This window comes from Miniopterus natalensis, chromosome 13, assembly GCF_054644295.1.
Source record: "Miniopterus natalensis isolate mMinNat1 chromosome 13, mMinNat1.hap1, whole genome shotgun sequence".
Classification (NCBI taxonomy): domain Eukaryota; kingdom Metazoa; phylum Chordata; class Mammalia; order Chiroptera; family Miniopteridae; genus Miniopterus; species Miniopterus natalensis.
In genome coordinates this window covers 34,298,148-34,322,702 of record NC_142093.1, presented here as the reverse complement: position 1 = coordinate 34,322,702, position 24,555 = coordinate 34,298,148, and the positions used below count along the sequence as shown (strand labels likewise).

General features: G+C 37.6%; 2 protein-coding genes across 5 annotated transcripts in view; one reads left to right on the top strand and one right to left on the bottom strand.

Moving 5' to 3' along the window:
- Positions 1-1,269, top strand: part of VPS54 (VPS54 subunit of GARP complex) — a 66,493-nt gene extending 65,224 nt beyond the window's left edge. For both annotated transcript variants that reach the window (XM_016224200.2, XM_016224199.2), the window contains exon 22: positions 635-1,269. In XM_016224200.2, the coding sequence (XP_016079686.2) occupies positions 635-740 (106 nt within the window). In that variant the 3' untranslated portion in view covers positions 741-1,269. The remainder of the gene's footprint in view (positions 1-634) is intronic.
- A 981-nt stretch (positions 1,270-2,250) lies between these two features.
- Positions 2,251-24,555, bottom strand: part of UGP2 (UDP-glucose pyrophosphorylase 2) — a 50,536-nt gene continuing 28,231 nt past the window's right edge. For all 3 annotated transcript variants that reach the window (XM_016224203.2, XM_016224202.2, XM_087823595.1), the window contains exons 4-10: positions 10,315-10,500; positions 8,959-9,092; positions 8,076-8,373; positions 6,537-6,734; positions 5,766-6,008; positions 4,392-4,496; positions 2,251-3,307 (exon numbers count right to left, since the gene is read on the bottom strand). In XM_016224203.2, the coding sequence (XP_016079689.1) occupies positions 3,200-3,307; positions 4,392-4,496; positions 5,766-6,008; positions 6,537-6,734; positions 8,076-8,373; positions 8,959-9,092; positions 10,315-10,500 (1,272 nt within the window). In that variant the 3' untranslated portion in view covers positions 2,251-3,199. The remainder of the gene's footprint in view (positions 3,308-4,391; positions 4,497-5,765; positions 6,009-6,536; positions 6,735-8,075; positions 8,374-8,958; positions 9,093-10,314; positions 10,501-24,555) is intronic.

The window sequence follows — 24,555 nt, the reverse complement described above, 5'->3', positions numbered from 1 at the left end:
GCAATCCACAACTGAGATGTTCATTAAAATATTAAAGCCGGACTTCCTCCTGTCTTTACAAACTACTAAACGAAGTTTTCCTGTTTGTTTCTCCATGGGCCACATCTTTGAAAATATAATCAGACCTGTCCCTCTTTTTTATGCCTGCAGCTTTGATATTTATCTATGCGTTCTTGCCAGGAGTGTTTTTTTTAGGTATAGGCATTAATGTGACAGCTCAGTGTAATTCTCTTTTCATCAAGTGTTGTATTATCAGTACTGTGATTTTATTAGTCATACACATGTATATTCTAGTCTAATGACAACTGATCAAAAAACAGTTTAACCTGTTATTTTCTCTATTTGTTTTAAGATAAATCTATTTTATTGGGCAGAAATTATTAATGAGACTGAGTCCAATCTGCATTGGTTTATTCTTCTTTAAAGACATTTATTGTTGAAATAGAACATTAAATGGTCTAAGTATATGATAGCAGGAATCTTGCTAAGATATATTAACATTTGGTCCCTAGGAAATCTGAATTTTAAGTAACAGTCTAGCAGGTAGGATAGGACTCTTGACTCTGTGAGCATTGCTACTTTATTTGAATAGAAAGTGTGAGATTAAAAATAATTTTCTCTTTTTAATGTTTAGGTTGGTCACAGCAGATGTAGCTTTTTACACTGGAAATCTTCAAGCCCTAAAAGGCCTTAAAGATTTGGACCTAAATATGGCTGAGATCTGGGAACAGAAGAGGTGATAACATACTGGAAAAATGGTAGCCTATCTGAACCATGGGATGTATGTGTTTCTGAAGAAAATATGGATGTCTGTGATTCAAGAACTGAACCTGGAACCCAAAGTGAACTGGGGTAGGGAAAGGGGAAAAGGAAAGTATCAGTGTTGGGAAACTGGGATTCAGAGGGATCTACAAGGAAAATCAATTTTGTGCTTCCTTGTGAGGAATAACTGATCAGGTGTCTATATTTTTCATTCTCTCTGGAAACAGACTCAGGTTTCTTTGGACCAAATCCAAAAGAACACATAGCTGTAACACAGCTGTAGTTGACTAGAATGCTCTGTATACTTTATATTAAAAAATGCTTTGCATTTCTTCCAGTGCAATGAAATTCATATGATGTCCCACCTTATTTAATGATGGTACAATTTAAAATATTAAAATCTTATTCAATCTCTGTAGAAAGTTTTCTCTATGAAAGTAAAGCTGTTTGAAAATTATTTTTTTACAGATCTTTCTATAAAAAATAAACATCTTTTGATTGCTTGGATTTAGGAATTCAATTTTTCTTTTAGTGACCAATGTCAAGTTTCAGGCTTTGTGTGTTACACATTTAATCTTTCTACCACCACTCATGTCAACCAGGTGAAGCCTTCCAGAATAGTCTAAATACTTGAAAGGATGATCACAAAGAATAAGATATTGGCAATTATTTATGCAGCTAGTTTAAATACTTTTCAGAAGTGGTATATGAAAGCCTGCAGTTTAATAGTTGTATTTTTATAAAAAATATGAAGGTGGGGTGTTTTTTTTTGCCTTTTTATTTCTACCAGGTGGGGTTTTTTTTTTTGCCTTTTTATTTCTAGCAGAGGTAAAAATATGTTTTTATATATTCTGGCTACTTAGGAGTTTTCATTTTAACATTCAGATGACATATGGAGTAAGGCTCCCTTGGGTTCTTGTTTTTAAGTTACTTTTGATGTATATATGAGCAAAGACCAGGGAGAAATAGAAAATATAGGCTGCTGGGTTAGGGCCAGAAATATAAGGTGATTGAGTAAGTTAAAGACTTTTTTTTTTTCTTTTAATCCTTACCCGAGGATATGTTCATTGATTTTTAAAGCAAGGTGGGGGGAGGCAGTTGGTTGCTTCACGTACACACCCCAGCTGGAGACTGAACTCACAACCTAGGTATGTGCCCTGACCAGGAATCAGACCCACGACCTTTCTATGTAAAGGATGATACTCCAACCAACTGAGCCACACTGGCCAGGGCAAGACTTTTATAATACCTACCTTCGAAATTAGAGTCAGCAGCCCTCTACAAATGAAAGTGCCTGTGCCTCACTTCACACCAGGAATCTTGCCTAACCCTGTGAGTGCCTAACTTTGTAGTGATTATGTACAATGAAATAGTCTTATTTTGTGCTCTTTGGTTTCCTAAAAGGAAAGCCTGTTTTCTTTCCTTTATAGTTAGAGGTATGTCACTGGTTCTTAACTGTCTGTCTAAAATAAAGCTGTAAACAATTACCAGACTTTAAAAGACTTTTTTAATAGTATACAGTAAACTTTAAATTAAACAAGCAGCCTACTGAAAAACAAGTATGGGAGAATTGGAAAATGTAATTAATTCTTAGAGAAAAGCCACAAATTATACTATCAGTAGACCTGATTTGAAAGGTTATTCATGAACATTTTTCAGTGACAACAAGCAAGCTTCAAGGAAAGGAAACTTTTTAAAAAGTTATACCCCCCACCCACTATACTAGAGAACAAGGATGTGAAAGAAATGCCCGACCTCTACCCACCCAGCTCTTTCAGCTGGGAAAAGAAACACCACTTTGTTTCAATAAATGGAGAGTCTGTGGAAAGCATGGCAGGCATCCCAGATTTAGAACTACCCAGTTTTAGAACTAAACGAAAGGTACTAAATACCTTCAAGTTTAATTCCTGCGGAAATAATGATGTGGTTAAGATTCTTAGAAATGCAAAAACTCAATTTTTTAGGTAATTGGCCAATGAGTATAAATATTCCAATAACAAATCTTCCAACTGATACAGTAACTATTCAGCAAGAGTACACCATTTTTCTTTACTGTTTCATAAAGTTAGCACTGAAAAGTATAAATGTACACATGTATTGCTTCACAGCTTTATTTTTGAAATCATAAGCGATTCAAAGTGACCATCATCGAGGACTCTGTTAAAAGATTTTCCAGCAGAGCTGCCCCAGTTTTAAGATTAAACAATATTGCACTTTAAGATGAACTTTCAGGATCCTCTTCCAAGAAGAAAAGTATTGCTTCCATCTGTGCTTTTCTTAGACTAAAATAAAAGCATACTGCAGAAAACTCTACTTTAAAAATTAATACTCCAGGTACAGTAACATAGTAAAGTACCTGCCTATTTTAGAATCCTAGAGAACATTTCATTGTAAGAAACTAGCCCATGATTAGTATAAAGTGTAGTATTTTTTCATTTCAGTGGTCCAAGATACGAAGGTTCCCAGATACAATCTTGTTCTCTAATACTGCTCCAGGTGGGATGTCAATTCGGTCACCATGATTTGCGATGATGATAACTGTTCCCTAAGTGACAGAGAAAACAAAAAGCAAGACTGTACTTGCAACTGAAGCTGAAATGCAATTGATTTTTTTTTACAATTATCAAGTTTATATAGAACTCCGCTGACAGTGGAGTAACTATAAACAACATTAAACTTGAAAAACAAGTAACATGTTAAGGAAAATTGTAATGTGTCCTCTGTAACAATCCTGGCAGTAGTTCTAGATTCCTTGCCTCCTGATCAGAGGTGATACCAGGAGTGAGAAGTGAACCCAGTGCCACAACATGGCTGGCCCTTTCAAAGAACTATTTGCAAGGCCACCAGCATTATCTATCTTAATAAATAAATGAAAGGGTGCTTAGTTTATATTTACATAACAGTTTGGGGTTTTTATTAAGAACAGTTTACTGATAACTTTTTCATATCTTCAGTGAGGCTGTTTAGATGAGGCAGTATCAGCAGTAATGTTCTGTATATATATATATATGTGTGTGTGTGTGTGTATCTTTTTGTTTTTCCAAGATCTTCATTTAAGTAGCTGAAATCTAGGTATGGGATTTTTAGGAAAAAGCTGTTGTATCTTTGTAAATTTATACCCATAGTCCTCCTTATGCAAGGCTGGAATGATGGTTATAAAAGTACCCAAGTACTAAGTAATATGAACAACTATTGTTTATAATAGGTGATGATAACAGATTAACAGGAGTAGACTATATTCAATATAAATGAAGTCATTTTTTTCTACTTTCATTTAGATTGAAATAGTCATTTTTAGTGAGCTAATGCTAATTTAAAGACTGTCCTATTTCAATAAAATAGTACCAGTCCAATTATTTATTAGTGTTTGCTTTCCACCGGAATGCTATATTCCACAAAATTCCTAAATACAACTATTATGATTGTATTTTAACTATGCTGTATATAAGTGGAAGACAGTATTAGTACTAAATATTGTAGTAAGCTATTTCATTTTTTAAATGTATCTATATCTTATAAATACCTGGTATAGACTAGGAAGTATTCCTTAAAATCAAGGTAAATTTAGGACTAGAAAATGAACCCTGTTTTGTAAAGCTATAAGATCTGTAATTTTCATAACAACACACCTTTAATGAAACATTCTTGCCAAATGTCACATCTCCTGAAACTGTGAGGTGATCCAATTCAAGCATATCTGGTATACTTTCAAATCTCCTTAGATAATCCTGAACCTGAAAGAAAAATAGAAACATACAAATTGTTTCAAAAATGGGTTAGGGGTTAAATTAACAAAATAGTTTTACTGAACTGTAAAAACATTCTGTTTATGGACAAGCTCAGGCCATCTATTAGAAGAACATATTTGTTAAGCACTCACTATATGCTAGATCCTGTGCAGGAGAGACCAGGGGTTAAGAACATTGTCCCCACCATCAAACAGTTTACAATACAGCTGAGCAGATCAGATATTAGAAAAATAAAAAAAAGATAACCAACTAACATGCTGAGAGCCAGGTGAGTAGTTCACATAATCTGGAGTTAGTTGGAAAAAGAGAGATCATGGTCTGAAGCAAACTAGACTGTAGCTGGGCTTTAGAGATCGGTAGGATTCAGAAAAAATGGAAGAGCAACTGCATACATTATCATTATAAACGATCACTGTCTTAGCTTCCTATTTCCTTCTCTTTATAGGCACTAGAAATTGTCCTATAGGGCCGTATTTCCTATTTTGCTGAGAAAAGCAGAAGCAATCAAAACTTCCACTGGCTTCTGCCACCAGCACCACCACCTCTCCTTTGCCCCCTCACCCATTACTCTGTCCCTCCTAGTACTGAGGTTGGACTGATTCTACTCCAACTTAAGCCCAACCCTTCTTATGGCTTATTCAAGAATACTGTCCAGCAATTCTTTCTCCCTCTTCAGTGGTTTTTCCCTCTTGACTGCATCAATTCACATCAACGTATAGACATGTTATAAATTCCCCCATCTTTAAAAACAAAAAAAACAAAAAAACCTCTCATCTTGTATCCCTTTCCAGTTATGGCTCCATTTTTGTTTTTCTTTAAGGCAAAATTCTTGAATTCATATCTCCAGTTTTTCTCCTAGTCTCTTTTAAATCCATTCCAGTCAGGCTCCAAAACCTCGATACTGATCAATCTAATGGTGAATTCTCATTCATCTTACTTGATTCAGCAGTTGCACTTGACAAAGATGATCACTCCTTCTTTTCTTCATTTGGCTTTCAGGACACACACATTCATGGTTTTCTACCCAATTCCTAACCTGTAACTCCTCAGTCACCTTTGCTGCTGCTTCCATCTCATCCCCATCCTCTAAGCCTTGGAGAACCTTATGGCTCAGTTCTTGGACCACCCACCTCCACCCCCCACTCACTCTCTAGGTGATCCTTAGATTCCGATTCACATGTATATCATATCGTTATAATTGTGCATTTAGGAAATACAAAGTCACATGTATATCATATCTTTATAATTACGTACCTTTGTAAAAGAACTGCCTAGTTTAACCAAGGGCACTGTAGGAAATTCCCGCTTTTCACTCATTGTCAAAGATCCTGCATTAAGGCTATAGAGGTTTGACATCACAAGCAAGAGATCTGATGTGGTTTTGACAGGTAGAAAACGGCTTCTAGGAACATTGATACCTAGAGAGTTCTCAAAACTTTTAATGGCAGCCCCTACTGCAGTTTCTAACTGAATGACATTCAGGCCTCCATCCAAAGTCTGTAAGAAAGGGAGAAGGGAGAGAAACACAGGTTTTAACAACTTATTTCCATGTTAGTTAATATTTGGGGAGTGGTTTCAGAGCTCCATTGAAGGAAACAGAATTTTGAGATGTGGCATTTATCAAGCACCTTCCATTAAGTCAGGTACTCATACATATGTGACCTTTTTTTCAGCCTCGGCTCTTCCATTTAGTAATATTTCCATTTTATGATCAAGAACCAAAGGTTTAGAAAAGTTATGTAAAGTGCCCGTGCCCAAAAGGCCTATAAGTATCAGAGCAACAAGTAAGCTGAGGGTAGGCTCTCTACTTTTGGGCCCAGTGCTCTTGCCACTACCACAGCCCAGGGCCAAGTAAGGGGCCTATGGCTATGCACACTAAAGGGCTGGATGTAGACTCTAGAAGACAGGGCCAGGAACTGGAGACCGACTAGGCAAAAAGGAGGACCAATACACCGGACAGGCCGGAGAGAGTGGAGGAGTGATCTCTGGAACCAGTGAGCCCAGTGAACTGGCACTTTGGCTTACCTTTGGATTGACAATGATTTCCATGTCAATAGCATTCTGCTCCTGCAGTCTTTTAACTGCTGCAAGAGAGATCCAGAGGTTGTTTGTGTTAAATATTTTGAATTTTGATACAGACTTGAACTCATCAACATGTGCTTTTGGCACTTGAGCAATTTCCACCAGTCTCAATTTGCCTTCATACTGAGTGAGTGTCCCACCCTAGAAAAGGCAGAGAAGAGTGAGTGCGTGCCACATCTCTCCCAACCACATCCACACCACACTGTTTATAGTCTATGAATGTTACAGAAAAGACACTGATAATAAAATCCCCCAGAAATAAAAAGTATTGGCAGTAATCTACCTGTGACACAAAGCAATATGCATGTGAAGACAGAACCATGGAAAATAATTTAGGTTGTCTGTCATTTTATACTGTTTACCCACCCTCTTGTCCATGATAAAAAGCCTGGGAGTACATCAGAGTCATCCTCACTTTCTGAAGGTTGGCTACAGGATCAGCCACTCCTCTTCTTCCCAAACCACCATCTGTCACCAAATAACCAGTCCTACCACCTCAGACCCTGCTCTCACTGGTTCTAGGAAGAGGAGGAAAGGGAAGACAGGCACAAGTGGACGAGAGGTGACCCCTGTGTGGCCTTAGCCTAGAGGTGTTCTTACAGTCGTGAGGCCACAGCAGTGTGGGAAGAGGGGAGCATTCACTCATAATGTGGGATGAACATTTGTAAGAGGCACAGAGCCCAGCTCAGGGACTGACCATTTTAGTATTCACACACTACCCACTTTTTTTTTACTCCCTGTGGGTAATTACTAAACCCTGGTACACCATTTCATCATAGGCCAAGTATCATCACCACTAAACATGCAAAGTTTAAAAATCAAAATTTTAAATGGTCCTGGAAGGAGACTTGACTTGGGGTGGTGAACACACAATACAATATACAGTTGATGTATTATAAAATTGTACACCTGAAGCCTATATCATTTTATTAACCAATGTCGCCCCAATAAATTCAGTAAAAATAAAATTTTTTAAAAATCAAAATTTTCATTCATACCAAACAGTTGCATTTGTTGCAATTACAGAGCTATTACAATGATAAAACACAAAAAATACAGAAATACATATTGTAGAAATAGAAATAGTAAATTTTCATTAAAGGAACAATGAAATAAAAACATAGGCATCAAACTAGAAGAATATCAAAGATTTGAACAAATTTATTAAAAGTGCTCTCACATGTTTCAGATTTCTGTTACAAATATATGTGGCATTGTTTTCAGTTAAAATTGCCCATAAAGAGTATTCAAAAAACAAAGATGATTTTAATACTATTAAATCTGGACTTAGGTACACATTGTTATATCAGTCAGAACTTAGGGTACTCTACAGAACACTACCTCACTGTCTTACAATGATGTTATCAAGTGGGTAAATGTGTTCTGCTTCACATAAACTTTCCAACTAAAAAAAAGTTTGAACTATATAACCTATGAAATGTGAAGACATGAATTCCCAAACTGCTTCCTCTCAGTATTTACCTTTACATCTGCACGTGTTTTATTTGTGACTTCCATGACAAATTCACAGGGTTTTCCATTGGGTGGGTTCATTAGATGATTAAGAATATAAAGATCTACTGTAGCACCCAGATTATCTATGTTGGACACAAAAATATACTCTTTGCCTTCTCCTATGAAGATATCGAGCAAACCAGAGTTGTAGAAACTGGCGTAAATATCACCATGACCTGGAGGGTACCAAGCTTCTGTATTTTCCCCTGAGTACGATACATCCTTCGCTACAGGCAGTAAAGATTCTTTATTAATCCTCGGGTACCTTAAAAAAAAAGTTCTTTTTCAGCATCAACTCTGTAGAGCATTTTAGACCTTCAAGAAAACAATGCATTTAAAGTTAAACTTCCCTCATTTTCAGTCTATCTATTAGTAATTTAATCAGATGTGAATCCATTTAAGAAAATCTCAGTATCTGTCTCTCCAAATCAGTTTCCTAGATAGTAATATTTGCTGCAAAAAATAAAAATAAAAAAATTTCCATGACCATACTGATGGAAGGGCACCTCCTATTTTTAAGATCTTAGTATCTTGATATCTCAAACTTATTTGGTGGTGGGATTGTTCTTTTCCCTGAAAACCTATTTGGGAAAAGCTGTCCATTCTCTAAACAGAGATATTCAGGGATGGTACTCTTTCTTTCACAGAAAACCAACAACACATTGGTGCTCAGGGAAGTCTACTTACTACTCCTGCAGAGGCCACGTTAGGGGCCGGCAATGGGGAAAGAGGAGCTAGCCCTGTAACAGACACATGTACATCTTGAGGCTGCTCTGTTTAAACAAGAAAAAGAAGTCTTTTTCTAGGAATAACACACACCCCCCCCGAGTTAATTTTTTACTCTTTGTACCTGCTTTGATTAAAAGTGTAGATTTTCACACGACAATGACTGTACTTCTGTAGTATTTTTTTTGTATCTTCATCTGTGTTAAAAGAGTTCATTAGAACAAGAGGAACATCTGTATTGTAGGTTTTGTTCAAATGCTAGGGAGGAAAATGACAATCAGTTTATCCAGACTTATTTTCTTTTGCGTAAAGGTATAGTTAACAAAACGTCCAAAACATTATATGCAGCCAAATATATTGGTTTTGAAATAAATAACTACCTAGCATTAAGCCACTTTGCTAAGCAATTCACCAGGTACTTGCTCATTAAATCACAACTCTGAGACAAGCTATTGTCTACATTTTGCAGATGGTGAACTGAGGCCCAAAGAGGTAGCAGGTCAGCAGGGACACCTTCCTCCCTACCACAGTCTGACTCTGGAGCTGTGTGCCCAGCCACCCTATGGCCTCAGCAAGTGCTGACTAAGCATTTCGTGTGCGTCCAGAGCACTGTGGGAATGAAAGTACTGTATAAATGTTACAAAGACATGGCTCCCTGTTCTCAGGATTATGTCAAGAGCTGATTCATACCCCAAAGGAAATCTTTTCAGTCTTTGGAAAGACCCAAGAGGCAGCACAGAATGGGAAGAAACAGGGTCTTAGAAGTCAGACTATCCTCTAATTCTGCACTTAATAACTAGCTAGGACACCCTGAGCAAGTAAATTAACCTCTGTGCCTGGGTTTCCTCATCGATAAAATGGGGGTGATAATAGTACTTATCTTAACAGAGTTGTTGAGAGGAACACATGAGTCAATTCATGTAAAGAGATCAAAATAATACTTGGTGTATAGTATGTGCTGGATAAATGTTAGCCAGTGTTACTGTGGTTGCCAGCATTGGATTAGAAACTAAGGATAAAGAGATGACAAAGATAGGCCACTGCCCCTGAAGAGCTTATGGTCTATGATATAATGACTTTATGGTAAGAGAGAAACCAAGAACAGTTCTTAGCACCCGAGGCATCCAACCAGATACATGAAATTCTCTCAAGGCTCCCCAAAGGGAGTTAATAAAGCCATATCATCCCAGCTGTGATGAAGGCTGTCACTAGAAAGGCGGGGGGGGGGATCAAAGGAGAATCCAAATAGATCCAGAGAGTTCAGCAATCACAAATGCTATTTAAAATGAAAGCTTTTACATCACCCTGGGGACATGCCCCAAGGAACACCAAACCCTTTTATATACTAAAACAGAGACTAAAGATAGCAGGCTCCCAGACTAGCTCAAACCCACATGTTATTGTACAAGGTAATGCTTATAATAACCTAAGAATTAAAAACAATTTTAGTAGCTCCTGAGAAAGGCTAAATGTTACTCACTTCAATTTGCTGAACGGTCAGATCCAAAAAGGTATTCTCATTCCTCACACCAATCAGACTTTTCGGGCCTTTGCAGCCCATGCTGGTTCCCAAACCGCCATTGAGTTTTACCACCACCAGCTTGTTCAGCACGGAAGATACATTGTCAGGTAAGCCCCTGGCCTTTATCTTTTCATACGGTTGAATCTAAAATTTAAAAAAAAAAAGAAATATAGAAGTAATTCAATCAGCTTTATGAAAGATTAAACCAAAGCAATCCCAGGGCTATTTCCAGGCTTCCTTAAAGAGTTTTGCTCTCTGTGTGGAAAGTTTCAGCCGCACTATCTACAATGTCATAGGCCCCCTGGTTCAAAATACTACTAATTGGCAACTTCCCTTGCACGTAGTAGTTCAGTGGTTCATTTACAGTGGAGCACAGAAAGGGGGAAAGTTACAGTCCACAGATACTTGTCAGGCTGGTGAGGACATGCAGTCCTCTCAGGTTACCTTCAGAAACTCAGAATTCCCAATTTGCATCAATATATACAAAACTCATCAAGTCTATAAATATTTCTGGCGCACTATGGATCTACTTCAATTCTGGAGAAGTATGTATATGATTACACATTGTTCCTTTTTCCAAAGAAGACAAAAAACAAAACCAAAATAGTCCTTGCCATTCTCCTCCATTCAGTCCTAAGTTTGGCCTTCAGAGAAAGGTGTCACAGGGCTTTTGTCATATTTCTAGGTATGTACAAGGATGGAATTCCTTCCTTAAGAATTTAAATTTTGGATGTCATGTAAAATATTATATTGGAAAATTAAGTTTTCTCACTGTTCCAACAAATGTCCTGGTAGGGAGAGAGAGGGCAAGATCTGGGGCTTGAGAAAATCCCAACTTCCTTACACCCTCATCTATGTCTGTGAGCATAGCCTTAATCTTTAATTTCTCCCTCATCTAAAAAGAACAATGACATAGCGACAGCCCAGATTCTTTTGTTCCAAGCAGAGGCACAAGCAAATCTAAATATTTTATAGCAAGAATGAAGGCCTTTATGGGGTGGTGAACACAAAATAGTGTACAGAGGATGTGTTGTGGAATTGTGCGCCTGAAACTTGTGTAATTTTCTTAACCAGTGTCCACCCCGATAAATTCAACAAAAACGAAAAAAAAGCATGAAAGCTTTTAAGAAGATCACAATATATTTCCTATCCATTTATGGGACATTTCTGTTATCTTTCTTTAGTGGAATAGGTCATCAAATGTACTCCTCAGTTACATCAGGTATAGGACAGATAAAACTTGAGGGGACTGAAAAAAATAAAAGCACAGCAAACACTGACCTGTTTCTATTTGTTCCACTACTTGTAGGTGTGCGTGATGGTGCGTGTGGGTGTGTCATGGGTGAAGTCTGTGACTGCGAAAGTTGATAGGCTCACACTCCAGTGATTTGGCTGTGGAGGCAAAAATCCCTTTATACTTGGTCAAACATACAGGTCATATGTTAAAACTGTTAACACAACTCCTGCTGTTAACAGCTCTTTTCACAAAAACTAGTCTGCGATTCATTTTCTCTGCCCTGCAAGACACTATATTAACTGCCAGGTACAAATGAATATAGTTTCTTGCTTGGTATAAATAATGAGGAACATGAGCCGCCTTCTCCAAGTCTCTCCACTGGTCAGGACCCCTGTTACCACTCATTCTGAATTATTTCCCAGTGTGGTTGAGATCGCCCATCTTCCTGGTAAGTGCCACTAAGAAGTCTTCAGCGGTCATTCATTTTAAAAAAAAAGGGTTGGTGACAGGAAAAGACCAGAAGGGAGGACGCGCCCATGGGCATCATGGCCTTCCAGTGGGTGGTACCTAAATACTGGGGTGCCAACCACCAAGGAAAAGGGCAGGAGGCAGGAGAGAACACAGACACACTGGTGGTTTCCCTGGCAACATGTGGTCCAGGTGAGGACAACATATGGGTGACAACTTGGATGCTTAACATACACAAAGTGCCCATGGCCCAGCTGACTGACTTTCCTTGAAGGATGTTTTATTTTTATTTGGACTCCGCTGCCATGAATGAACACCATTTGTTCAGCATTTCAAAGAAATGAGTAAAATCGTGTGGGAGAAAAAGTCCAATTTAAGTGTCACACTACTAGAAAAGTAAGAGTACATGACAGAGCTGGAAGCTTTCGTCACCCTCATATAACATGGATGCTAACACTGAAATCAACCAGTCAGTACAAGCAATGCCACTGTGGCACAGTGGCCTCAAGCAGTCTATTATTAGATTAGGAGAATGTCAGGTGCATTACATTTACTCAAAAGAGTCAGCAAATGGGACCAAGTCAGTTATTTCAAATTATCTTTTAAAAGCCAAGAATTTCCATTTAGCAGTTAGTTTTGACTTCCCAGAAAAGACTGTGGAGAGTCTCGTAGAGGAGTGCTTTAAGTTCCTTGTTATTTACAGAAGTCTCACAAGGATGTGAAAATCAGTTTTACTGAGAACCCCCAGTTCATGCAGTCATTGTAGGTAAAATTGTTAGTTCAGAAATACTACCTATTTAATGCTTCTCTGAATATACTTTAAAAAAAAAAAAAATACAAAGGAAAAAAATTTATATATATGGTGAGACAAGCCTGTTGTCCAATTTCACCTAAAAAATTTTATTGTGAAACATCACATATACAAAAGTTATGAAATACACATGCATTTAAAATAACAACCTAAATAAAAAAAAGAATTCTGCCATAACTTAGAAGCCTCCATGTGTCATCCCTAAGCACATTTCCTCTTCCACCCCTAGTGGTAACCACCACCTTGACTTTTACTCTCTATAGTTTTACCACCTATGTTTGTATTCACAATAACATTGTGACTTAATTTTGTCTCTAAACTTTTTAATTGATTTTAGAGAGGAAGGGGGGGAGGGGGGGAGAAAGAGGGAGAGGGAGAGAGACAGAGAGAAACACAATTTGCTGTTCCACTTATTTATGCACACTGGTTGCTTCTTTCATGTGCTCTGACCAGAGATGGAACCCGCAACCTTGGGGCACATTGGGTTGACAGTTCATTTTAATAAAATTCTGCCAGAATCTTTTGTTGTTCAATATAATCTTTTTTCACTTTAATAGCACTGACATCACATCACAAAACATTCAACCAAACACATAAAAAGACAAGCTAAAACGTGGTTCTTCCTTACCTTCACGAGGCAACATTGCAATTATATAACAATGCATAGTAGTGCGCTGTAATATAATGCATACATAGTAATGCATAGCTTTTACTAAGGATACACTGATGGTCAACTTCAGTCTCAGAATTTCACCAAATAATCTGTATTTAGCTTTAGCCTAAGCCTCAGGAAGATTAAATGCCAACTCCTACACTTAAACACCATTTCAGGAGTCCCAGAACCAGTGGTGATGATGTAGGTACCCTTCCTATTTTATCATTGTAACACCAGCTATTCAAACCAGGCATACCATTGGAATTAATTGGCAATATTTGAATATTCTGTTTCAAATAGAGGTAAATACTCTAGATGTAACTTGAAGTGAAAACAATCCATGTAACATTTATATTCTACCAAAGTATAAATGTTCGTTATTACATGAGTAAAAATGCTACATTAACTATTTTAAAAGCTATTAGAAACATTTGCAAATATTTCAGTTAAATTTAAACTGGGAAACAAATTGACAGTAAACATAAAAACTGAATATGTTATATATCTTTAGGGAGAATATAATTTCCTTTTTGACCCCACAAATGTTTATATAAATTTAAGTAATAATATCAGGCAGAATAATGTAAATTGGATACTTTAATTCTAACCATTGAAGAATTGTTTGATGTATTAACATCATAGCATTAAACCAAGTGAACCAAGCATTTTTAGCTACTTAATTCCATTTTGATCATGAGTCTTCAAGAAAAAAGCACTAATTGGAATTTTTTACCTCCTGTGAAAATGAATTAAAAACCCAATGTCAACCTTGTGCCTTAAAGTTTCACCAGGAGAGAAAAAAATCCTCCAAAAGAAGGTATATTCCTAATAAATTACCTCTGATCTATATACCATAAAGAATATAAAGTTCATGAAAACATTTCAAGAAAAAATACATTCGTTCACACTAATCAAACATCAAAACATACATTTTATTAGAATACTTTAAGAAGACAATTCCTTCCGACTGAGTCAATGGAAGCTAAACAAATTTTTTCTTGTATCCCCAAAACTTATTTTAGGATGGTAATATAAAGTCTTAGCCACATAATGATTTTAACATTAGGCCATTTGGCCTTCAGCCAAAAGGTGTATTAAGTATACTTTTAATTTTAATTAAAAATCTCCCCAAAATATGTATCTTAAGAACTGGAGTTTAAATTTTAAATTAAATTCTGAATTACTTTTCATACATTTGATGTGAAAATGAACAAATCTAAGCATAACATTAAACTCCAAAATCAAGTTAATAAAAGACTTTTGGGCACACGTCAAGGCAACTAACTCACAAATGGAAAGACTTGTTTACCATTCAGCTGTGCGCCCAGAATTCTCTGTGAAGTGCCACATTTAGAACCTTGCACCCCAAGTTAAGTGGGCAAAGAGTTGCCCTATTTCCACAAATGTCAAGGAACCATGGTTCTTTATGTAGTGCTTTCAATAATACCTATTTGTCTTGCTAGACCTAATCTTTAAAGCAGCTGATTAAATACAGGCCCCACTAAGGAACTTGACTGTAGCAACAGGACTCAGAAGAATTATGGAGGGAAGGGAAAGAAGAGTTACAAGCTGCGTGTTAACAAAGTATGACAAGGGAAGAGATGTCCAGGCCGGTCACGTTAGTGTTGCTGTTAGAAGCCTCCATTGGAAGTCTTTCACTTATGTTTGTGGACTTACACCCCCACCCCACCCCGCACACACAAAGAAAGCTACCGACAGTTTGACTACGGCAAGCTAGGACACTTTTTGTCTAAAGTTTATTACAGGTTAAATTAGGTGGTAAGCACCACTTACCATCACGTAAATTACCCCACATGCCAACAGAAGTTTTCTCTGTTGGCCATGCTGTCCACACCCTTACCAGGAACCTCACAAAGCAATCCCACAGAGCTCAGTTTAGTTCCACAAATCAAGGGGATCTGTGTTAGAAACTTGCTTGGTAACAGCTGAAGTTGCACTGGACACGCCTAGTGACAGAGACATTTCTTAACCTGCTCTTCACTTTCCCCTTCTCGGCTCCCTCAGGAGAATGCACAAAGGCATCTCCTCAGACAAAGGAGGATGGTGTTTGGAGATGACAGGGAGTACCACGCACTGCCCAATACGACCTCAACGTTACTCTGACAGAATCACGTTAGTCAATTACTAGTGCAATCAGTGCCTTCAATCCTAATCACCCTGTTTCTCTTTCTCCCAGGCATGAATAGAATTCAGCGTTCAAAGGAGAGCTCTAAGACAACTAAACATACAGAAGGGCAATCTCTGCAGGTGAGGTGGGGCAAACCCCATGAGGCTCCCTGAAAAATGTGCACGGGAAGCTGGGCCACTCTTGTCCTCTTCTCACTGGCATAAAAGAATTGGTCAAATACCCAGCTTCCTCTGGGGAATGAACAAAAGTAAGTTGCCAATCTACTAAAGAACATGATTTAAACAACATTTTGGCCCCTAGGACGTCAATCTAGTTTTTCTGCAGAAGCTGATTTTTTACAAGGTCTTTTAAAAGCAGTCTACCATGATCTGTATCTTGCCAAGTCTGTTCGCAACTTAGTTTCCAGTTAGAAGAAAAGCTGAATTCATCACACAGTCATGGACACACTGTTCCCGTTAGCAACAGTATAACCCAGTTCTTGGTAGCATTTTTGTGCTATTCCTAGAGTCGGTGCCAAATAGCCCAAGCAAGCTAACAGTACCTGCCCTGTTACGATTCACAAGGGTATGATTATTGCAATCTGAAAGATTTTTTTTTCAACAAAAGCAAGTTTGCTGGAAAGAATGACCTGTGTAAACAGAAAAACATGTTTGGAATAACACCCCATATGTACAGAAAGTGTCCCAAGAACATCGGCTTATTCACTCAACCCTTACTGCAATGTCTGTGTGCCAAGTTCTGTGTTAGGCACCTTTGCATACCGTCTCGTTTCACATTTCTAAAGGTAACAACCAAAATCCAGGTCTTTTGAAAATTCCTATAGATTAATTTAATGACAGCAAAGTCATACCTAGACCAGAGATCTTTTTTTTTTTTCATTAAGGGAAAGGTGACAAATCATGTACATTATCACATGGTCCACCAACAAGTTCACCAACACCCTCCTCTCAGCCACCAAGCTGAGCTAAACTCTTATTTCACAAAGCAGATAAAAGCCATATACAGAATGCTCTCAGCTTTCTGCCACCAGGTCCTGAGGACCTTCCTGCATCTCCATCTTTGCTTCTTCCCCTTCCTTCTGGTTATAAGAGCTGTCTCCCACCCTGGGGCAAACTCTCTACCAGTGCCCACCGCAAGAACCCCATTTCTTCAACCATCCAGTCTCATCTTCAGCCTCTCCCTCTCCTTTACATCAGTATGAACATATTCAAAGTTGCCACCTAAAAACCAAAGAAAACAGTGACGTGCACTCACTCATTCCTTCCAACACCCACATCCTTTTTCCCTCCAACTTCTTAGAGGCAAAACTTCTTGAAAAAAGTCGCTACGTTTACCTCTACTTCCTTCACCTCCCTTACACTCCTTTGCCCAGTGCAATCCAGTTTTCTTCATCATTCAATGAATTGCTCTTAACAAGGTCATTAACATCCTCAGAACTGCTAAATCACATTAATAACATCAACACTTCTCTCACTTTTGCTCTCAGCTGCATTTAACACAATTGACTACTCCCAAAATTTCAAAAATGCTGTATTCCCCCTGACTTCTGAAACACCACACACTGTTTTACTTCCCTTTCTGCCTGCTCCTTTTCAAGGCCATTCTAAGTAGACCTCCCTGTCCCTGGCAATCTGCTCCAATCCCATGGCCTCACGATCACTCCTGTCTCTATGACACCAAGACAAACCCAGCTGCTAAGCCAGGAGCCTGCTCACATCTGATCAATGGCCAAGTCCTGTCAGTATCCTGCCATCAGTCAGCGCCCTGCTCACCTCTCACCTGTTACTGCAGCGGTCCCTATATCCTTACTCTCTACCTCACAGGTGGGCAATCTTTTAAAAAAGAGAATTTGAACGTGTTTCTCCCCTTACCACATCATTCACACAAAAATAAGACATTGACATTGCATGGCAGTGTTATTAGCTACTATCCCAACATCATTTTTACCCTTCCACTTTAGAACCACAATTTTCAGCTGGGCACACCACCATTCCAAATAAAAGACTACCTTTCCCAGCCTCCCTGTAGCTATTCGTGCCAAAGTTTTGATCAGTGTGATTAACTGGAAGTGAGTTGAAAGATTTCCAGAAAAGTTTCTGTGAAACAGCAGAGGACATACCCTTCTTCCTCCTTCCGGCAGTTTGGAATGGAGAAAAGACGACTAAAGTTCACTTAGATGGCCATCTGGGACACCACGAGGAGACGGGCTAAGGATGGCAGAGTGGCAAGACAGGGAAGCCCAGGTTCCTGGTGACCACCAAGCTGCCATATTAGCTCCGGATTGTCTCTGTCTATATTTATTTTATTTTGAGTTTCGCTATTAAATGTAGCTGAATCTAACCCTAAATGGAAGACACAGTTTTCAAGGTCCTTAATGATCTAGCCCTTTCACGCCTCCCTCTCCTGCCACCAACACACTGTGCTCCAGGAACACAGTTAGGCTCTCCAATGTGCCACATCTTATTTGTGGTCCTCTGTACTCTTCCCCTCATGCGACTTAACTTCCCCAATTACCATTTCTTCACCCTTCACATCTCAGGTCAGACCAGCGACTCACAGGCTTTATGAGCTGTCAGACACTGGTGAAAAGCAGAAGTTAATAGACACTCTTTCAGAAAACTGCACCCCCCCCAAAAGAAAAAATCTTCCATATGCTTTACTTCACTACAGTGAAAATTTCATTCACAGAATATAAAAATAATCTTTATAATAGATGACATTTCCCAGTGAAAGTTAATATGCAAATAAAGCAAAAAATAAACTTTAACTCTCTCCGAACTGAATTTCAATGAGAAGGCTTCTGTTTGGTTTGAATAAGAAGTTGACACTGTGATGCAGTTTGAGATGGTTACATGCAATGCCATCTTTATTTGCCATTCCATTCTGACTTTTCTTTTTAATGATCTCAAGTACTGAAAACCTCAACTCTCTCCAAAGCAAGCTCTCACAACTTGCTCTGTCAATGAATGCAGGCTTGTGCTAGGAACACCAGAATTCTCCAAGACTGATAGCACAAAGGCTCCTGTTTCCTGTGTCTTCAAGTGAATAAGGTCATCCTTGGTGAAGTCTGCATCAATCATGCAGGACTGCATCATCTTCGATGCAGTAATTCTTCTTTGAGGAAACCAGCAAGCATAAAAACCAGCAGGATGAAAACTAGTTGGCTGCCCTGAGAAATGTCTGAAATTGCAAGCACATGCTAAGGGGATTGATGTAGCTGCTGTTTCCTCCATGACCTGATTCAGATCACTGTAATAAACTATATCAATTCCAGTGTGAATTGTATCATTTGATGAAAAAGACTGCTCCAACAATGAATGAAGAAATACAGTAGCTGGGCACAGGCTTTAATGCCAGACTGCCTGGGTTTCAATCTTAGGTTCCACTGCTTATTATGGCAAATTATTAACTGCTCTAAGCTGTTTTCATTTACGTCATTAATTTGTTATGAGGATAAGTGAGATAATGCATATACAGTGCTAAGCAAAGTGTGTGGCCCACAGTAAGAATTCAAATGTTGGCTGATGTTACCATTGCATCACTGATTCAGACACCCTCTCTTACCCTGCCCCCTCCCATTTTAACATTTCTGAAACCAGGATGTATCACACAACCAGTGGGACCCTAAAATTAATTGGTTGTACTTTTTTTCTTTCTTACTGGTACATAAAAGGTTCAACTTATAATCAACGGCATAAATTTGATAAAGTATGGTATTGAATTTCTCTCTCTGCTCCAAGTCACAAAGCAGCTTAATGATCTATCAGGTATGGGTTTCACCCAGTCTCTCTCTAATCATGTGTAGCTTGAGGATCTTATGAAACAGTCAGGCCTGCCACCTGTTTTTGCAAAGTGTTATTGGAACACAGACACTCTCATTAGTTTACATGTCGTCTATGGCTGCTTTCAAGCTACCAAGGCTGAGGTAAGTAATCATGACAGGGACTGCATAGCCTACAAAGCCTAAAATATTTACTAACTGGACATTTACAAGAAAGGTCTCTCAAACCCTGGTTTAAGGCAGTCTTCTGAGATGAGAAAAATGCAAGTTTTGAAAATATTTCTGCCTTTTCAAAAACTATGCTTCTCCCAAAATGGCACCATACTGCCTGACAACCTCACAGGATGGCCGCAGAGAGCAGGATCTCCCTTAGGCTATGTTGGCTTCATGCTTCCATTGGCAAGAACAGTGCCATATAACAATCTTCCAGGCTTTTGTATCGTTTCATATTTGTCCAGGAAAGTAAAACCACAGAAGTACAATTGGTAGCAGAATTCAGGGAATTTTCAGAACAGGAAGAAAACCTAAGATTAAAAATATCTTTTACCATTTTTATGAGGTATCTAGAGTAGTTAAATTCATTGAGACAGAAAACAGAATAGTGGGGGTAGGAGGAAATGGGAATTGCTTAATGGGTATAGAGTTTGGGCTTTGCAAGATGAAAACGTTCTGGAGACTGGTTGCACAACAATGTGAATATATTTAACACCACTGATGTGTACACTTAAAAACAGTTTAGATGTAGTAAATTTTATGTTGCGTTTTACCACAATTAATTTTTTTTTTAATGTTTATAAAGTCTTTTGTGTAGCTGTATATGTTCAGGTGCACATCTACTCTGTCAAGGAGTCCAAGGACCACATAGCAAAAACATCACTTGAAGCCTTCTGTGACTCCCAGAGTGAATCTGTTACAGCCCCCACTTATTGCTTTGGCTTCTATGATACCAATTATTACACTGCCTACAAACTGGTTGCTCCACATCTCTCATATGACTATAAACTCCATGAGGGCAGAAGCTGCTATATGGTACTCCACCCACCATATCCATCACCCTTAACCAAGTGCCAGGTTCACTGGCAGCACTCCTATATTTGTTGAGTAAGTACGTGAATAAGTGAATGGAACAAATAGACTTGCTAACAAATGAAATCTATTCTCTGGAAATTATTTCTTGTCCAACTATGGATAAAGAATATTTTTCTTGTGTTATCAAATATTAAGTTTAAAGCAAAAGTGGTTTCATTGCTAATTAGAAACCAACTTAGAGACACCCATTATTTTAAATCAAGAGGAAAGTTTTGGATTAGCAGACATTATACACATGGTTGATAAAGAAAACCTGAATGTAAAACTGCATAAAAAATAATGTTTAAAGGCCATAATATTAGTGTAGTAATTATAAACATTCCCTCTGTAACAAGTAAACAAATAAAATGAACAACCACATCCTGATTATACATAAACTGAGCCTGGAAAAGTACATCTCCTAAGAAAGTTCTACAAGCACAAGGCAAACCATCAAATCAAGTACAGATTTCAGTTTTGCCAGCTATTAACCCCACATCTTTGCTTTTGTTTTTAATTTTAATTATTCAACGGTAAATATTGCTAAACCTGTGGACAGGTAAACACAAGGGCCCTTTTTCCACTGATGGAGGGAATCAGCTGTCCTATTCATACACTGAGTCTTCACATGTCCAAAGGCAAAAATTTGTAAGAAGAAGTAAGTAAACAGATCCTTTCAAAGAACAAGTCAGAAATCTTGGCACCAACATTGTTCTCTAAACAATTACACTCACCAGCACCAACTCAATAACTCATGCTCAATATCCTTTAAAACAATCTGCTTACCTCAGTTACCAAAATCAGACTTAGTAAAAATCTCAGCAGGAACTATTACCTGAGCCAGAATCATAACAGTCTCTTATTTTCTTCTTAAGTCTTGTGTTGCCCTCTCTGGGGAGCAAAACTTGAATACTGTGCCTTTTTGTTACATAAAGTTAAGGATCATAGCAATTCAAAGTCCAATAACCAATTACTACAAATAAAAGAATAGTTCTCAATTAAATATTTCAAGCAATAAATAATCAATAGCCAAAAAAAATTTTAAATAAAAATTTTAAAATATTATTCATCTGAACTGGTAAATATTTTTTAAAACAATAATACTCAATGTTTTAATAAGTGTAGTGAGACCAACAATGCAATAATTTGTAGGTCTCTATTCAATGTTAACTCAGAGAGGCTTCTCCTATCTCTTCCTTCCCTGTCTAAAGCATCACCTCTACTCCCTCATTCTCTGTACCCTGAGCCTTTTTTATTTATAACCATGTCAAATATCACTGCTTGAAATACATTATATATCTTTTACTGTCCACGCCTCCACTAGGTTGTAAACTAGAAACTAGATGAGAATAGAGCCCTACTGTCTGGTCCTCTAATATACATTTGGCACTCAATAAAAAGCTGTTGAGCCAATAAATATGAATGAGAGTGCAAACAAGTATAGTCCTTCTGGAAAGCAATTTGCAATATGTAACAAGAATCTTTCAAAAAGTTCATGTCCTCTGAACAAAACACCATTTCCGATTAATGGGTATAGAGTTACTCTAAGAAATAATTCAGATATGCAAAGATTTATGTATAAGTATATTAATCATAGGGTTTTTATAATAGCAAAAACTCAAAATCAATCTATATGTCTACTAAAAGGGAATCTCCAGAAGTAACACACACTGATGCCCTGGTACAAACTCCCAACCCTCCTGTCCCATCAAGTATCTCTACTAATACATTTCCGTCAAGTGATGAGTTGGATTCATTGTCTTGTTTTCCACCATCAAAAAATTAAGGAAAAACATTTGATTTCCAAAGTTCTGCCATGCTCAGTAACAGATGATCAAAGAACTAATCCTATAATGGTCATCAGCCATCCTTCCTTTAATTTCCCCTAAGCTTCAGTACTCCAATGCCAAAGACACTCTGCAAAGCCTCCCTAGCTCACTAAACTTTACACCCCAATGAACACACACCAATCCTTTAAATACCTATACCCCCACACAGTATAAAAATGGGCACCCATTTCTTCTAATAGGTAAAATAGTCCTCTGAGACAAGATCAACCCCTTACATCTACCTTGAACTTAGTAGATTATAAAATCTATGAACATATATGGAGTTGTTGTTTAAAGACAAGTCTACATGTATCCGAGGGTTTTCATTATGTGGATATCCTTTAATAAAACCCACCAAACAAAACAGTACAGCTGACCATTTTCATAGTGCAGGGCATTATGTTGTTTATTCTCACTGATCTGACAGAGTACAGACCTCCTATGATACTGAAGGTTTAATATTGAGCTAAATTTTATCTCTGCAAAATGAAAAATTTGCTGGGATAGCTGAGATTTATTTATTACAATAAAAACTACAAACTACCAACACATCTGACACAAGAGAATTCTAGGGATATGTATCATGGTTCTATTTGATGGAATGTTTTGCTAAAAATGTAAAAATAAAAAGTATTATTCACAATCATAAATGAAATATATATCAAATTAAGTATTGATAACAAATACATTAAAATATATTCACAACCAAAGACAAATAACAGAACATATAAGTATGAAAGCTACAGAACTTTTGAAAGAAATACCATGTATATTCTTAATAAAATCTGTTGTTTCTACTGTGCCCAGGATAGTACCTAGCATCTAGGAAGTACTTAATATTTATTGAATGCATAACAATAGCAAACTTCTACTAAGTTTTTAGAATGCCTGGCTTATAGTAAGTGCTTTACATGAATTCTTAATAATTCTCACTAAATGGCAAGAAGGGTCAGTTAAACCTGATAAAGGGTGTCAAAGAAAAACAAAACAAAACAAACAAAGTATCAGGAAAAATTAAGATTAGTAACCATTTCTCCAATGGTGATCAAGAGCTATAAGAAATCCAAATTTCCTAAGTAATTTGAGGTTTATTTAGGATTTAAGAACTTAAAGCACAGACACTCCTCCTCTGTCTCCTTAAAATATGTCCCAACTAGCCTGCTGTAAAGCTAAGAAATTCCCATCTCCCATATTTTCCAGCATCTTCTTAGTTTAGCCAAACTGATCCCTTCTAATTGACAATAAGTTGCAGCCATGGTCCCTACTTACCTTGTCTACTCTCATCTCTCACTCCCATTCTTATTCTCTAGTCATATGATAAAACTGTCGCTCTCAGAGCACCTCCTACTCTCTTATGCCTTGGGCTTTTGTACACTATTCTCTTAAACTTGAAGTACCCACCTGACTTTTTGGACAAACTCTTATTCCTACTTCAAGTCTCAGTTCTAACATCAGCTCCTCATCCCTAACTTTCTTTGGACTTCCCAACTGTCCAACTGCTCCTTCTCCTGCAATGCTTGGTACATAGATCAGAAGACTACTTATCTAAAACATTCTGGAAAGAAGACAGTTAATTTATAAATTAAGTTCAAGCACAGAATAATAAAAAAGTTTTAGGTACATAAACTATTTCTAATTTTTATAAGAAGATAAAGGTATTTTCCTTAGGCATGCCATAGATCTGCAGAACAGAGCCCTGTGTCATCCTACGTAAACCACACCAATAATAGAACATTTGTGATTTCCAGTTTCACTTCTTCAAAGTAGACCAAGAACTTAGTCATCTATGAACAGTCTACATGCAGAAGAATCATTCTAGACTTATACAATTTTCTCAATCTCTCATACTTGTCTTGCCCACATCTAATTCAACAGCTTCTTCTTCGTCGTCTTTTTTTGGCTACTCATCTTTCTCCGATTTTCCCAAAGCATTCAACTCATTAATCATATAAATAACTTTTTAAAACCCATTTCATTGGTTTATATAAAATTTAATTACATTTGTCATCACAACAAATATAACTAGCATGAACAGGTTTGGGAACAAACACAGTTGAGTTATGGTGAGCAAGCCACTCCATTAGTGAGAGAAAAAACTTATGATTATAAAGAATAGACCAAGCATTAAAAAAAAAAAAAAAAAAAGGAGAATACCAGGTACTCTCTCTAGGTTGTCTGGTGGAAGATGGTTAGTGAAGTGT